Consider the following 18,548-nt stretch of genomic DNA (forward strand, 5'->3'; position numbering starts at 1 on the left):
ATCAAAGAGAATGGATTCAACAACAAAATTACTGAAGAACAAAAAAAGGCATAAATCTACTCCATGAAACATAAAAACCCCGGAACAATTTAAGTCGTCAAGCTAAAAATAAAAGTTATTATCAGCAACTTGGCAAAATTGTTTTTGAAACAAAATATGCAATGGAGAATTTACAAGGAAAAATAGATCAAAGAGAACCAATTCAACAACAAAATCACTGAATAATAAAAAAAATTAATACGAAACTTAGCAGCCCTGCAACATAGGGAAGAAAGCTTGGAAGCAAGGATCCAGGACATATGGGTCAGACAAGGAATTATGAACAGGAAAATCTTTTATAAGGCTTTACTCAATGCAGAACACATCAACACAGTCAAACAAATAAGATAAGACACTAACACTCTCGGACAAAACAATTCAGAGATCATGTAGTAGGCCACTGATCATCTGCAGATCTTTGTCAATAAAGGACATGAGGTATGCAGTGTCAGAGTAAAAAATGCATATCACCTAATTAACTAAGTCCCCTACTTTATTACATGTAAGCTAAATGTAGGAATGTTTATCTATGTTTAAGTCATATAACGTTTTTTGCCTCAGAATATGTTTAGGACAGCTGACATGATCTAAATTAACCTTCAGCTGTGGGTTCATCTAGGGTTGATTTTTGTTTTATAAGCCCTCATTACTGTAAACTGTAATCAACTATTAATCCATTATTAAGAAGCCTACAATTGCCTTTTTGGATCAGAACATTTGTAGTACATAATAAAGTAACATTGTAATTAGAACTGGTTAATCTATGTTGGGTTGGGTAGTTAGGTACCGATGGGGTGCGTCCTTTGGCTTTCCCAACCAACCAACCATTTTATAAGAACCTTGATTATGGATGATGTACTCATGTTTTTGATATCAATAAACAAGTAACATTTCCTCACCATTCTGGTATTTTGATACAAATAATGAATGCTATTGGTACTAATGAATCTCTGTTATATTGTTTGAATCTATGTTATATTGTCCTGTGCATTGTGCTTTGATAACCATTCTACATTTTGGCACCGTTGCCTAAGTCTGAACCTTGAGGTTGTCGACTAGAAAGGATGGAGTAATGGGAAGACCCTTCCTCCCACATATACAAGTAACAAACAGTGACGGAGAAGAGGAAGAACTAACAAGAGAAGTTCAGTCGACACACGATCTGGTGGTTGACTGGGAAGTTTCTGTTGACTAGTACGTGCAAAGGGAAGCCTGAGAGAGAGTGGTTCCTGAGAATGCGGTATGAGACGAACTTTCAGTACCACCAGTGGTGTACGATCTACTTGGAAAGATCCCCCAACTGTTGGAAAGGAACTTGGTACGTGTGGACGAAGAAAGAGCCGAAATTGAAAGATAAGAAAGAAGACAAGTGCTCCAACCATTTGCCGAAAAGACACAGGAACTAGAGGAGCAGGCCAATCCAAGGAGGATAACTAGACACTAAACCAATTCATGCCCCTGCTTCCAAATAAATACCCCAGGCGAGTGCCAAAGGAAGAAACCCAGGAGAAAGCCATCCTGCGAACTTTGCATTCCCACATACAAAAAAAACGATGTCGTAACCTAAGGGGTCTAGTGAACAACACCAGAAGTACAAATCAAATAGAAGAAAGGTTGATTGAAAACACTAGGTATGGGCAACTTGGCTATTTCGGAAGCACCACAAAGAAAGGAAGGGTGGCAGAATCCTAAAACCCCCGCACGTAGGGAACATCAATAGGAAAAAAGCTCAAGCCTCACAGAAGGAGGATCGCAAGGAGAAGGAGATATTACTTGACCAAGGAACCAAGAATCTAGCCCGGAAAGAGGGAGCATCCAGGCAGAAGCGGGCATCCCAATAGGACGGAAGGGTGGTAGGACGATGGTATTGGACAAACAAACACTCCCCAGGTTTATTGGGGAAGGATTGGAGGACTTGCACATCATTGCAAAACATGTATGACGATATGGCAGGCCGATGGAGAAAATTATATGGATGAATGGTTGAAAGCGTTTCCAGCCACACTGAGAGGAATAGCTATTGATTGGTATATAGAGCTAGAGGCTGCAAAAAACATTTGGTAACATATACAAACAAAGGGAGAACAATAATCAAATATATGTATATGCAGCAGTGACTAAGTATCATGTGCGAAGATATAAATATGCTACAACAGATATATTGGGATAAGTCTGAAGTTCCAAACAACAAAGTATATAGAGATGTTTAAACATGACCATATATGGACAGTTCCAAGCATTCAAACTAAGTGCCCCTAATTCTTTGAACAGCAGTGATAATGGTATTAAAAATAGTACTGATGAAGCCATTGTGTTCCAATTTATTCACTAAGTTCATACTACGCAGGCAAAGATAAAATGGTTTATACGGCAAGTGTATATTTAATGTATTTGTCTACAGCCATGGAGAATTAGAGAAGAAACGAAAAAAAACAATAAAAGTTTCTTATGTTCGAAGGACCAAGCAAAAGTTTACAGCAACACAAGAAAGGAGCCAAGTCTGTAATTAAACAGTAATGTAAGTTAATAAAAAGCAATTGCATATGACTGTCATTATTCAAGCAGCGATTAGAGTATAAGGAGACCATGGAGATGTTTTGTAATGAGTTAGCATTGGGGAGCTATGGCAGAAGCTCAAGAAGGAATCCTCGTCACCGTCAGGGATCACAAGCAATAAAGGTTTGATATGTTCTTTGGACACCATAAACTATTGAACACACATGGCAGTGAATATATAATTTGAAAGCATTAAGGAACATATTTATGTCTCCAGCATTCTACAGCATATTATATATTAAAAGAAGAAATAATGAAACATGAAAGGCTATGCAAGCATGGTTAATTAAAATTACAAACAAATTTTAGTTTGATAAAGTATTGTTTAAAAAGGGACATGACTTTTGGCATTGAAAAGTCACACTCATAAAAGAAATATAAAGATAAAAGATTCATTATAGAGGTGAGCGTGAATAGATGATAAAAGGTGCAATAACAGAATATATATTCAGATTTGATAAGTCTAAGATATATATATATATATAAAAGAAAGAGTGTAAGAGCAGAGTTGTGGAGAATAATGTAAGAAGTTGAAGAACAAAATAGGAATGAAAATATAATGAGATGAAGTAATACATAAAAATAAGAGGAAGGAAAATACGTATATTCAGTTTTCTGATACACACACACATATAGCTCAGTAAAAGATGAAATGGAATATATTTATATATTTGGAAATAAAATATAAAGAAGCATATTTCCAGAGATAAGTAAAGATTTGAAGCAAATATGCATATCTGTCTGAAGAGAAGTTGTTGTGCTAAGAAAAGTATCCATTGTCAGTTGAGTAAGCAACAGTACAAAGGTGGAAAAGGAATTTGTGTGCAGTGGATTGGGCTCATGAAGACAGAAGTGGGAGTAGGAGCTTCCTGTAGGTCAGAGCTTGCGAAGAGTGGGAGTTGGAGCTTCCAGTGAGTTGTTGCTCATAAGCATAATTGTTGATTTCAGCATTTAACGTTATTTGAAGCTACTTGTGTGGATAAAAGTTTTAAATTAACAAAGTTGTTATTATACTGATTCACCACACACCCCCACCCCTCTCAGTATAATCGACTGCTCTTTACTATCTAGGGCCCTTATCACATATGCATATGTTAACTGCAATGGAATATTCCAGCCTTATAACCAAATTAAGACCACTCTCTTCCTAATGAGACTCTCTTGATCTTAAGCTATTAAGATCACTCTCTTCCCAAAAGGACTCTCTTGATCTTAACAATTAATCATTTTCCTAATAAAACATATTTATACATATACCTTTGCAAGTATAAATTATTCACAAAATAAACCCGTAATAACATTCATACCTTCCTTATCCTTCAATATGCTCAAAATCCCATGAATGGTGGGGCATGGTCCTTTTTAATTCTCTCGACTGTTGCCAATCTCCTCTGCGGTCTTTATTATGTTCAACTCAAACGCATATTTGTAATCAGTGAATGACTGAAAATAAGAAAACTGTATACATCTTTTCCAAACTCCCGCTTCCCCTTATATATAACCTTGGGGTCCACCAACCAGCATGACCCATGACGGACCTGTGACATAGGCGCCCGTTTGGAGGTTACGTGGTTCGTTGTGATATAGGTGATTTGTTTGATATGTTATTTGGCCGATATGTTTGGTGATTTGACCAATGTGTTATTTGCTTTACCTTCTTGTTCTTTGTTTTATATCTCCCATTTGTCACATGGTATTCAATTACCATTGTCAAGAATATTAAATAATGATTTGTTTGGTGATTTAATGACTTACTGTGATGATGGCATCCCACATGACATAAGCAGTAGATTAAATGAGAATATATCAAACTTCTAATACTGTGAGATGCGATATACAATAAAATTAATTCTTATGATTGAACATATATGATAATGGATATTGATGAATACATTGTAATAATTGATTAATGAATAAGAAAATATTTGAGTAACATTAATAATGAGAATATATTGGTCCAAAATTATTATTTAATACATAATTTTAATCATGCTTCATTGCATCTTTGTCGATAATGTGGTTCTTTTGGCTTCATCCCCAAAGGGGCTCTAGTGGCTTCTTGATGTGTTGGCCACTATTTGTGATCGTCGACAGTTATTGGTGAACCTAGGCAAGACTCGAGTGATGGTCTTCAACTGTTTGAAGACCTCACACCTCTACTTCTATTTTCAGGGTGAGAAGATTCAAATCAATTCCTCCTACACTTACCTAGGGGTTAAGTTCTTCGAGGCCCGCTTCACTTTTAAACTTGCTATGCAATCCCGAGTGAACAAGGACTTGGCTCACTAGCTATGCTTAAGTGACAATGCCCTAGACATCACTTCCACGACACCATTACCAAGATGTCCCCTCTAGACTCTTTGGTCAAGTCCATTTTGCTCTTTGCTAAAAATGTCATTCTTTTCACTTCATCCCCTGAGGGACTCTAGCAGCTTCTTAATGGGTTGACCTCTTTTTATGACTCTCGATAGTTAGTGGTGAACTTGGGCAACACTTGAGTGATCGTGAACTTGGGCAAGACTTGAGTGATGGTCTTCAACTGTATAAAGATCTCGCACCTCCACTTCTATTTTCAAGTTGAGGAGATTAAGATCACTTCCTCCTATACTTACCTAGAGGTTAAGTTCTCTGAGTCCTGCTTCAACTTGAAACCTACTATGCAACCTCGAGTGAATAAGGGGCTTGGCTCCTTTACTATGCTTGAGTGATAGTGCTTCAGACATCATTTCCTGGACACCACGACCAAGATGTCCCTTTTGGACTCTTTGGTCAAGTTAATTGTCCTCTACAAGTCCATCGTATGGGGGCCCTCTCTTCTTGAGTCTGATGGGTCTTTTGTTGAGTGGGTCTAGACCCTCCTCCTTCGGCACATTATCAGACGTCATCGGTCTAATCCTCACAGTGTCATCTTTGCCAAGTTTGGTGCTCTCCTTTGAGGCTTGTGACCATCTTTGATCTAGTTTTCTTCCTCCACCAACCTCGGAGCTTTGCTAGCTCTTCTGAGGGTCGACAATGTTGTCAAGAGACTTGGATAGTTAAGCAATTGGCATAACCGAGGGAGTTACACGGGTGTGATGGTTCACCTCGCATCTCCTCGAGCATTATATGCATGAACTTTCTTCATAGAATGAGATATGGAAATGTGAAGATACTCTTGTAAATGGTGATCAACGAATGATTAAAATGCTATCGAGTTCTCTCTATATTTTGTGTTGAATACCCTCTCTTTGTATGCAACAAGTCCCTTTTACCCCCACGAGGGTAAACATTTGGTGGTGTTGTCGATCAAATCTATGAAGTGACGAAGGTAATGGAATAAAGTTGACAAATGGGACTGCCTATTAACGGGAATATAGGCAAGTACCTCACAGATTATGGCTATCAAAGATGTCTATATGATCATAATTTGTATGTCAAATTGGTTGGTAAACTGTAATGAGATTTCGTTGGTTGTTGTCTATGTTGACGACCTAAATATTACTAGCAACTCTAAACAGCTGATTGGTGAGCTCAAACAGAGCTTGTGCATCTCATTTGGCATGACCAATTTGGGACTTCTTCATTATTGTTTAGGTGTTGAGGTTTGGCAGATAGAGAGCAATATCTTCATCTCCTAGTCCAAGTATGCTCACAGTCTTCTAGATAAGTTCCAAATGCAGGATTGCAAACCTGCCTCCACACCCATGGAAAAAGGGCTTAAGTTGTTAGCTAAGACCGACTCAACTATAGTATGTGAATCTTTGTTCAGGCAACTAGTAGGCAGTCTCATCTATCTCACTGCCACTAGACCTGACCTCAGCTTTGTAGTGAGCTACATTTCCAGCTTACTGACAGCCCCCAAGGTTAATCGTTGGGTAGTAGAGAAGTGTGTACTACTTTATGTGAAGGACACTTCTGATTTTGGACTCCTGTACACTCGTAATCAAGATCCTAGACTTCTCAGTTACCCAAATTCAGATCGCTCGGGTTCAGTTGATGATGGAAAATCACCATCTAGTTATGTGTTCAATTGGGTTCTAGTGAAGTCACATGGATTAGTAAGAAATAGTAGGTTGTGGTTCTCTCCTCGATGGATGCTGCAGCTATGCAGATATCTCAAGCAGGTCCAACTCTTTTGTTTTGTCATAATTAGGGAGTTCTCAAACTTTCCAAGAATCCAGTCTTCCATGAAAGAACCAAGCATGTGAAAACTCATTCTCACTTCATTTGGAAACTTGTTGAAGACGGATCCATTTTGTTGTTGTATGTTCCAACAGTGGATCAAACAACAGATATCCTCATCAAGTCACTCGGTTCAGGTAAGTTTATAAAATTCAGGGGCTATATTCGTGTTGTTGATAGATTGAAAATTAAGGGAGGGTATTAAAATAATGTTTTATTATTTATTTAAAACTCAATCATTTATTTAATTGTAATTTTAGGTGATAGATCATCTTTGATCTTATTTGCAATTTCTTTTTAGAAACTTGCTTATTTTGTAAATATTGTAAACTTATTTACTGAGCATCTTTTCTCATTATTAATACATGAAATAATTTACCAATTACTAGCGTAATAGTGTCTTCTTACAAGGAAAACTGATTGGCTGCAATTTTCTTTTGGAATAATATGACAGATGTTCAAAGGAGAAAATATTAAATAAGGCAAATAAGAATTGTTGTATCGTCTCATCCCCTTCGAAGTGTGATAGATTATCTTTTTATATCTTATGCTCAAAATGATAAGCCATGCTCGAAGAGACATATCTTATGAATGTCTTAATCGCATCCTCTAGCTAATCAATGTTCTATTAACCATAACATGATTTTTTACTTTCCCGTTATCTTCTTTTCACTAATCATATTCATAAGATCATTTATAATAGATACTAGCAACTAGAGTAATATCTTTGTGGAATATTGTTCTTGAGATCGAAGCAATATTAATTCAATTTGGATAGAGATTGATATTTCTAATGACATATGTCCATAAATATATTGTCTTGAACTTTCTTAATAAAACTATATTAAGTTCTTATTGTGTCTTAATGTCTCAACCTTAGAGCTGGCTGAAGAAATGGGCCATACATCATTTCTCAACAATATCTTTGATGACCAAAATATTATCTCTGCTACGGAGTTTCATGGATGTATATCGGTTATCATAGACCCAAGCTTTGGTGAATTGCTTGGGTGTGACTAACTTACGCCAAGCATCTATTGAAAGAGTATTGAAGTCAATTGATAATTATCCTTGTCGTTAAATGGTAAGTAACACCTATTTTGGCAGCCACATAAATGTATAATGGTGAGTCATTATATATCAGTTCTATGAAGCTATCCTAGTTCTAAGACTTAATATTATAAGTTTGAATATTAAATTGTTTAGAGTAGGGACATTAAAATTCTATTACATTATTGTTTATTTATATCTGTTATTGTTAATAGTATTATTAATTCATACTTTTGTGATCACCAATATTTATTTAATAAGAACTTATTATTGTATTACTATATTTATTTAGTAATTGATACTAAACTAATAAAATTATTATTATTTTATTATTCATAGATTATATTTATTTAGTAATTATTAATTATTTAAATATTCACTACTGTGTTATTATTTATTGAATTTAATCTTTGAGATGGGGGATATCACATGTTTTGTCTCAGTTGTGTAGACGGGTATTACACCTTCAGCATCTGGCACAGAGATGCTAATAAGCTGATGGAAATGCTGAAAACCATTGAATTTGAGGGACAAAGTTAGTAGAAGCATAAAAAAAAGTTATTCAGAATGACAAAGAACTCACTATCCCCAATGCAAGTCTTCATGGAATTGCCTTATCAGACATAAAATGCTCAAACAACAAAGATTTGTGGCAAACAATCAGAAGGGATTCATCTTGCCACCAGAGCAAATAACACAATCTTCTCAAGGACTACTATTTTCAGAAAGTGTGTATACTGCTATTTTTAGAATGTATAAAATTAAAATCAGCTTTATTTATGGTTAAAAACTTAAAATGCTATTTTGCATGGAAGACATCTTTGAGTTCGGATATTTCCTACATTTACCTGACTTTCCGGGATTGGGGGATAAGTTTCCAGAACAGATTTTATTTTTTGGCCATGTTTGGGGATGGTAGGGGACAGCAGAAAGGATGGCTATATAAAGCATAGACTTGTAAAACATATAAGAAAATTGCAATATTCACATGATAGCATTGATAAATCTAAAATCATTCATCATAGATCCATATACGCCATATACAGCAATTGGGTTGAACTGAGAGTTCAAATCAAAGTTGAAATTACAAATTCACACACATGATGTAACTTAAAAGTTAGTTTATTGATTTCACATAAAAGAAGTTGTTTGCTTCCAAACACAAAGGTAGAGTTAGTGATGCAGTATAGCTCAAAAAGTTCTTGTTAACTGATTTGGCGTGAATGGAATTATGTCAAAAATTAAAAGCATGTGCATTATAGAAAAAAAAATGATCGGAATTTATAGTAGAATTAACTGCTAGCATATATTAAATAAACAAAAAAAAATCAAATGGCAACAGAAACTCCAGCACTCTTAAGTTGCATCCAAATAGAAGAGACAAAAAATACACACATTCATATACAGTTTTATTTTAATACACAATCTGTATACCTGGTACCATAAATTATTTCCTTCCATTTTACAGCTGGAATCTCAGAGAAACAAAATAAACGACCCATGAATACCAGCATAGGATAAGGCATAAGCCAGAAAATCTATACGTACAAGCAATTTTTTTCATTTTGATGAGTTTATTTTATAAATAATGTAAAAATGGGATACGGCTAGCTGTCCTCAAGGTGGTTGGGAGATGTCCACAACAGACCCCCTTCTCCTTCCAAAACACATTCCCAAGGCGTTCCCATTTCCAGGATGCCTAGTTTTCCAAAGAAAAGCATCTCCAAATAACACTAGATATTTCTAAAACAAGTTAATTCAACATAAGATGGATCATGTTCTAAATTCCTTTTTTGCATTTTTTGAAGTAATTTTACTTTACCATTGTTAAAATTTAGTAGGATTGACTGCAAATGCAATAGCACTGCCATTGTATATGGTATCTACGTTCCAAAGGCAGCTCTCCTCATATCAATAAGCATAAGCCATGAATAGACATGTCCCCTTAAGGGACATGTCTATTTGTTAATTTAATAATTAATAATATAACCATAGTTATATATATATAAGATAAAGACATCTGAATTGACTAAAACTTTAACAACCATATTTGAGACTAAAATGGTAAACCTTGCTACACGTTGTGCACAAGTTTATTGCTTGAGCTCTCTGTGTGTTTGATAAGATTTTTATTCCGTATGCTATTCTGTCGCATTCATTGACTTGTTTTGTGTGAAGGGTTCTATTTATTATATTAATCATTATCAATAATTTCAGGTTTTGTTCTGTGATTGTTATTAATTCGGGTGCTTGTAGCTCTGTAAACACCACTCAGGTATTTATTTTAAGAATCTCCTTGTGTTTGTTAACAAAATCTTCAATTCAGCTCTTCTGCACACATGCCTCTTGGTGTCTGCCTTTAAGCCAGAAATTGTGTTTGTTTGTAATACAATAGGTTAACTAATTGTAAGGTCATAAAAGATACAAAATTTCTCATGCGTGTGTGGAATAGTCATTTGATTTTGTTCTTATACCTGAAAAGAAAATAGATGTGATAGATTATTTTATTTTCTTAATACTAGATGTGATACATGTTATGCTAACTGTAAGTTTATCGCTAAACTAGTCTCCTAGGACTTAATAATTTTTTCATAACTGATCTTTCCCTTCTAATTCAAATTCTACCTTACAGGCTTTTTCATCTTGAATTGACCTAAAGAGAAAAACTTAAAATGATTGAAAATAGAAAAACTACAAAAAGAATTTACAAATAGAATCTTCTTAAATAAAAAGAAATATAATGATGATGATTTATCGATTTCTATATTAAGCATATAGAAAACATTAATATTTGTTAACTGGCTTTATTCATTATCATTAGAAACTTATAAAAGTTTCCTAAAAAGTTCAAAAAACTTTATCATGTCTAAAAATAATAATAATACATGCAAATCTAACAAATTATAGTTGATAAGTTCTTTTTATTAAAAGGTCAAAACCTCTGCAAAGGTACGTTGATCTGCAGTCAAACGTTTAGTTGAAAGCTCTTTCAAAGTGCGATGCAGAACCATGTACACTCTCTGAGTAGTAAGGATATCGGCTGATTGAAGTTGTTGAATGAGAATAGGGAACAGCTCAGGCCTGTGAAAGAGGTATGTGCATTAGATTTCAACAAGGAAATTGTACAAAAAAGTCCTTACATTGAAAATCTATATCTAATTTGTAGAAATTTACATAAAGTATAAACATGAAAGCAAATATTTTCTGAAAACGAAGTTACAAGAAAAATATCTAGAAAATTGTCTTACATTTGAAACCAGGAATCACACTCTTCAATGTCAACCAAGTAATTTCCAAATAGAATAACATGAAGTGATTGTCTTGCATGTATGATATTCATATAATACATCATAGAATATTATGATGAAAGAAATCTAAAAACTAAAAAGGTTCATTACACACACGCGCACGCACACATTTAAGGCCTCTTGTTTAACCATGTGAACTATCTAGCCACCATAAAATTACTGCTACTTCACATGTTACATGTGCCAAGGGTTCCAAACTTCCAAACCTTGATTGGATAGTGTGAAGTATATCTGCATAATCTAGCTTTGACATCCAAACACAAACCACATTATCCTCAATGGATGATGGGCTATGTGGTACATCAGATACATTATTCATACAATCATGATAGTGTAAGACCTGTCTCAAACTAAAGAATGTCGAGAAATCTTTGAGTAGGCTCCTCACAATTGAGCACAAGGCTCATACGAGGATACTCTACACAATCAATAGGAGTCCCTAATAAACTTAGCCACTCATCAATATGAAACGATGTCCAGGCAATCATGATTTATAACTTGCTGGAATGTACCAGCTGTCGAGGAGGCACTTTTGTATTAACTGCATTCAGAAAAAGTACTATTGCTTTGGCATATGAAATCCTGTATGTTTCAAAAAGAGGATTTCTTGGATCGTGATGGAAATGAACTCTGCGTACTTGTGGATTCGCCCCTTACAAGCTACAATTGTATAGTCAATCACGCATGCTACAACTTCCAAGGCTCATGTAGCTCCCACCAACCTCCTTTTATTAAGGTCTAAGATACATTGTCATCTGTCAGTTTTGTATGTAATCCTTTCTTACATGCCTATTTACTTAACTCTATCATTTGCCAACTCTTGGTTTGTTATCCCTACATAACACTTGAACAGTCCATTTTTTGTGCCTGGCTAACATTATTAGTGAGTTTTAGTATTGAGGACCTTATCCACAGAACCTCAAACAGTGGGGAGAAATCTATAGGAGCATATAAATTAGTGACTTCCAAATCCATCTACTTTACTACTAACTCCTATTATTCCTTATCAGTGAATAGTGAACAAGCTTCAGAATCTCTAAAATTAAAATATGGAACTCAAGCCACTTTGTCTACCTGGGCTGAAGCCAATGAAAATTTCAAGCCCACCCCAACTAACATTCTGTAACACTTAAACTCTCCCAAGTGAGAGGTTCAAGCAGTTCAATGATGATGGTACCTTTAGTTTTTTATTCTTGTTGTTTCCCTTTTCCCTTAGTTTGCATTGTACATGATTGTCCATGTGTACTGTGAAATGTTTTTCAAAAGCTTTGTCTAATATTGTTTACCATATTTCCAATCTATATAAGAAAGAAAGGGGATTGTCCTTTGTATTCATTTCATTAACTAGAAAAACTCTTTTTAAGATCCCTGCTGACTCCCTCAAGGAATGTGCTGAAGAATTTTGTTTTGCTTTTATTGATTTTAGAAGTTTTTGCAATTTTTCTTGGGATTTTGACTGTATATGTTTTATTTGTAATTTTCCGAATATATAGAAATGCTTGAGAAACAAATACAACTACTGGAAAAAACTAAAACTACTTTAGCTCACAAGCATAATCTTCAATTATAAATGTTGATGAATGCAATTATTTTAATCATAATGAAAGATCCCTGATGGATCTCTTCCGCTGATCTGCTGTAATTTTATATTTTTAAATTTGTTTTCCCTGTTTATTAAAATTTTCTTGCAGAGCTAGACAGAAGTTGCAAAAGGGTTTGATTGTTTTATATTTTTGATGATTTTTCAATAAGTAATAACAGAAGTACAATAACATGAACCAGTTCTGAGAATGTATTCCAAATACATTTGAAGCAAAGTCGCTTCAAGCAGATTTTTTTGAATATACACCTAATATGTAACCAGATGAAGACTTACAATAATATCCAGATGATTACAACCAAGAATAAAGCCAACCTGAAGGCGTGAAAGTGAAATATGAGCCCAGAAGGAAGCTACGGCCAAAATCCAGCTCTCAAATGTTGTACGTGGAAAAGTAGATGACTGCTAGGCGTGGCCATACAGCTGCAAAGTACCCACACGTGGGTAAAATACTCAAACCCCAACTAAAACTCTGACTCAGTACTACGTTCCCCAGAAGAAATAATGCACAATCTCCAAGATGCTTCTGACTGCAAGAATCTAGACCACTATTTTGGGGGCTACGTCCCAAACAGGCAAAGCAAGTGGGTTTGGCGTCCAAAATGCTAAAAGCTCAATCAGAGCCCAAAAATCATATCCAAGATGTAATATGTCAATAATGCCTTTGAACTTTGTCTTTACCTCCTTATAACTCACCAAACTTAGCTCGAACCCTAAAAGTGTCCCCATGTGGTGTTGGGTTATAAAATAATATATTTCTCATTTTTTAAGTGGTCAAGTATCCAGAAAATGACCTTTTTCCCAATAGAAAGAAATTCGTTCACCAAAATGCTCTGAGTCAAAAGAGAAATATTTAGAAAAGTTCAAGACATTTCCAATGAGCTATTACACCAAAGGATATTCACCCAAATGAGGCCAAAAAACCCCTTATTACTCCAAAATGGCTATAACTTAGCCTTATTTAAATTATTAAAATGCTAGCTTTGGAGAATATTTAAATATATTAAAATATTTCCCAAATAGCGAACTGATAGCCAAACCACCTTTACAAGGTGAAACTGAACTCGTCACCTCCTGTGACTGATGCCGGATAATTTGAAATAACTGACAGTCTCATCCCTCAAAATTAGGGATACTCCTAAAACATAGGAATGTCTCTGAATCTCCTAAAACTGAAACCATAGAATGATCTCCTAGAGACTCAAAAATGTAACCCATCTCCACCTCCTAAAATGTAGGAAACTCCTACAATTAAGTAACTACTCTCAGCTGCTCTCCTACTGTCTAAAACTCTAGATCTAAACACTATGTACCATGACTGAGTCCCTAAACACCACTACTAGCCTACGAGACTCTAATGATAGGCCAACTCTATCATCTCTAATGTCCACTCTAGAAAGGGGACATGACAATCCTCCCTTCCTAGAGATTGCTTGTCCACAAGCAATGAACAAACTCCTATTGCACCACTCTGATATACACTCTTGGGTATGTGATATGAAGCAACACATCAAGGATCGCCCAATCAAATGCACTGCATAGGATAATACCAGGATCCCACACTAGATGAGAGTGTTCCCAAAACCAAGGTGGTAACATACTGGAATCCCTGTGAGACAAGGCGTCAAACAAAACAACACCCGGATTCCAACACCATCTAAACCAGCACCCATCCATCAGGTATAAACAGGGATAATTGGAAACCTCTATCATGCCATATCTCTCTGCAACCACTGTGATACCACCACAAAAGTAATAATCGTCCAAAGCATCATGTCTGCTAATACCCACATCATCCTGTAACCATGATCCCGAATGAAGTCTCTGTGATATAGATGTGATAGCCCATGTCGGAAACTGCTTGACATAATGTTGGATCGTTTGCTGGTCCCACCAACCAATCCTCCCAAATTGCTAAGTTAGGTGCCTACAGTCAATAACTCTATCCTTTGAAGATGGAAGCACACTATCGCAACACGGATAGTATAAGTCCTGCTTCAATATCCCCATAGCCTTAAGAAGAGCATGTAAATCTGCCATGGAAAATCCCCCACTATCCTGCTCATCAGTCATAAGAGCACTCCAACTGAGTATAGATAACATCTGTCAAGTGACATCAAAGTGCACAACCACTATGTCTACCCTCCTGTCATCAACCCTAAGTTGTCTAATCAAGCGATGAGGAGTTTGAAAATGATAGTTCTCAAGCATGTGTACTACCTCTGAATCTGCGCTATGGTAGAATACTATGTCGAAGTCATGTACATCGCTGTAAGGAGTATCCAGTATGCATTCACTAATGCATGTATCCTCATTTATAGTACTGCAATTTTGTACATCTGAGACCACCTCCTCTGTCAATGATGAAACTATTGTCACCACACTATGTTCACTCTGATCAGCTCCCTATGTGTCTGCACATACAACCGAATCATGATCTTGGGATTCAGTGTCACTATAAGTACATACTACTCTAATTTCTAGGGTATGGTCTAACAAATCAAACTCATCATGACATGAAGTCTCATCACCCAATGCCTCTGAAACACCTATGTCTGGATTACTCTCTTGTGCAAACTCACCAAAATAATCCTGACCCTCTGTATTACTTGTTGTTCCATCCAAATCAACACTGGCCTCTTCTTCCGTTGGAAGAAATAAAGATCTAATGGATGATTCCCTTTGTTTCCTTGCATCATCTATCTGATTATGGCATTCTTTGACCCTTTGGAGACATTGTCTTGCTTGGGCAGCAAGTATCTTTGCTTGCATAGCTCTATCTAACCAATATTTATTCAACCGTTGACAATGTTTTATATCATCTACCCCAAAGTACACAAAATCAAGCTTATGATGACTTGTACCATTCTCATCATCACGTCTCATGCTTGCACCATGTGTACCCTCAAATACAGAATACAAATCATTGTTGTCTTCTTGACCAAAGGATGCCACATCTTGAGGTAACGAAGTTGTGTCACTGCTGGTATGAACTTCAGAATTATTATGATGTGTTCTAGTTATATTTTTGACCCCTTTAAGTGTATTATCATAGAAAGCCTCATGGCCACCACTTGCATACAGGCCTTCGTGACTATTCCCAAGTGAAAGAGTTACCATATTACAAGAAGGGTGTAAGCTATCGCTGCCCCAAATCAGAGTTGTGGTAGCCTCCTCCATGCTTCCATTCCAATCATCAAATAACACCCCATCTTGATTCTTCACACGCTTAGACAGAAGTGGCTCAAAGAAGTCTTCGACTTGGCTTCTATGAGATTCAAAATCAAACTGCTTGCATACTAAACTTGTCATCCCATTCTTAAGTTGAATACCATCATCAACTTCATTATCTCCATTTGAAATAAATGTTACCTCATGATTTGAACTGCTGTTGCAAATTTCAGAATAGGCCTCACACCTTGTTATCACATTTCCAACATCTCTAATGGGTTGTCCCCTAATTGTAATCTCTTCCAATTTGTGACCAATGGCTTTTTTATTATCATTTAATATTTATTTCTCTTTTTGCTGCTAAAAGAAGCTTGTAGATACCCAGTTATCATTTGCTTCAGGTACACCCATAAATTCTGTAAGGGAAAGGAGGTTGCGTATCTCCTTAGGAAGAGAACAATACTGATGGTAGTTACTCATAACTGCAACATTGAATGTCTTGGCAAGAGGCATCTTACTTGTGCTTGTTAACAAAGATGAAACCTTAGAGCACCCATTTTTATTTCTAGCCATGGTATTGGACTGTAACTTAACTGATTTCTTTTCCAACAGGCTGGCAAGTTCTAGGCTCTGATACCATTGAAAGATCCCTAATGGATCACTTTCATTGATTTGCTGTAATTTTATATTTTTATATTTGCTTTCTCTGTTTATTAAAATTTTCTTGCAAAGCTAGACAGAAGTTGCAGAAGGGTTTGATTGTTTTATATTTTTGATGATTTTTCAATAAGTAATAAAAGAAGTACAATAACATGGACCAGTTTTGAGAATGTATTCCAAATACATTTAAAGCAAAGTCACTTCGAGCAGATTTTTTTGAATATATGTCTAATATGTAACCAGATGAAGATTTACAATAATATCCAGATGATTACAACCAAGAATAAAGCCAACCTAAAGGCGTAAAGGTGAAATATGAGCCCAGAAGGAAGCTACGGCCAGAATCCAGCTCTCAAATGTTGTACGTGGAAAAGTAGATGGCTGTTAGGCATGGCCGTACAGCTGCAAAGTGCCCACACTGGGTAAAATACTCAAACCCCAGCTAAAACTCTGACTCAGTACTACGTTCCCCAGAAGAAATAATGCACAATCTCCAAGATGCTTCTATCTGCAAGAATCCAGACCACTATTTTGGGGGCTACGTCCCAAACAGGCAAAGCAAGTGGGTTTGGCGTCCCAAATGCTAAAAGCTCAATCAGAGCCCAAAAACACAAATCCAAGATGTAATATGTCAATAATGTTTTCGAACTTTGTCTTTACCTCCTTATAACCCACCAAACTTAGCTCGAACCTTAAAAATGTCCCCATGTGGCGTTGGGTTATAAAATAATATATTTCTCATTTTTAAAGTGGTCAAGTATCCAAAAAATGACATTTTTCCCAATAGAAAGAAATTCGTTCACCAAAATGCTCTGAGTCAAAAGAGAAATATTTAGGCAAAGTCAAGACCTTTCCAACAAGCTATTACACCAAGGGATATTCATCCAGATGAGGCCAAAAAAACCCCTTATTACTCCAAAATGGCTATAACTTACCCTTATTTAAATTATTAAAATACTAACTTAGGAGAATATGTAAATATATTAAAATATTTCCCAAATAGCAAACGGATAGCCAAAACACCTCTACAAGGTGAAACTAAACTCGTCACCTCCTGTGACTGATGCCGGATAATTTGAAATAACTGACAGTCTCATCCCTCAAAATTAGGGATACTCCTAAAAAATAGGAATGTCTCTGAATCTCCCGAAACTGAAACCATAGAATGATCTCGTAGAGACTCAAGAATGTAACCCATCTCCACCTCCTAAAATGTAGGAAACTCCTCCTACAATTAAGGAATTGCTCTCAGCTGCTCTCCTACTATCTGAAACTCCAGATCCGAACACTGTTACCCTGACTGAGTCCCTAAACACCACCGTCAGCCTACGAGACTCTAATGATAGGCCAACTCTATCGTCTCTAATGTCCACTCTAGAAAGGGGACATGACACATAAACATAAAGACATAGCAATTAAATTATTAATTAAAGAACTTGAGATGTTTTTGGTGTTAGATAAGTTGCACCAAAAACCGAACTCCCATGCCACATAAAAGGATTTCAGACCAATACTCCAAACGCTGCTATGGGAGATGACGCCAAGCAAGAATGGCCTGTCTGCAGCAAAAATGGCTCCCCAAAAATATTAAATGCAGGTACCAGCAAACCCACACCAATATTCAATCACTGCCTCAACCAGTCACAGCTTGTTTAAGCATTTCTCAGAGACATCTTTCAACACAGAATTTATAGGTAATTGTCCTTACAAGAGCCTGTCCCAAACAATTCTCAATTGTCGTGATTTAAATGAAGAAACTCAGTAAAATACCTTCAAATGTAGAATGGCCAGAATTAGAAGATTCATATACATCAGCACCAATCAATCTCATACACCTTTAGCAGTAAACACAATTCACTGGATCAATTACCAGCGCAAAGCACAGAGGAGAAACTCATATTTCCTCAAACCCCTACATCCAAAGTCCAAACCCTTGCAGAGAAACTCAAATAAAAATAGAAGCAATCAACTTTTAAATATAAGAATTCCTTTATAATTCAATG

The 18,548-nt window shown here is 36.0% G+C and overlaps 1 protein-coding gene across 2 annotated transcripts in view; it reads right to left on the minus strand.

Moving 5' to 3' along the window:
• The window catches only part of LOC149575899 (ARM repeat superfamily protein), a 307,256-nt gene that overhangs the window by 243,682 nt on the left and 45,026 nt on the right, over nucleotides 1-18,548 (minus strand). For both annotated transcript variants that reach the window (XM_089815908.1, XM_089815910.1), the window contains exon 6: nucleotides 10,746-10,887. In XM_089815908.1, coding sequence (XP_089672034.1) covers nucleotides 10,746-10,887 — 142 coding nt within the window. The remainder of the gene's footprint in view (nucleotides 1-10,745; nucleotides 10,888-18,548) is intronic.

Source organism: Cupressus sempervirens, chromosome 1 (genome assembly GCF_028749045.1).
Source record: "Cupressus sempervirens isolate cs-2001-9-10 chromosome 1, ASM2874904v1, whole genome shotgun sequence".
Lineage (NCBI taxonomy): Eukaryota > Viridiplantae > Streptophyta > Pinopsida > Cupressales > Cupressaceae > Cupressus > Cupressus sempervirens.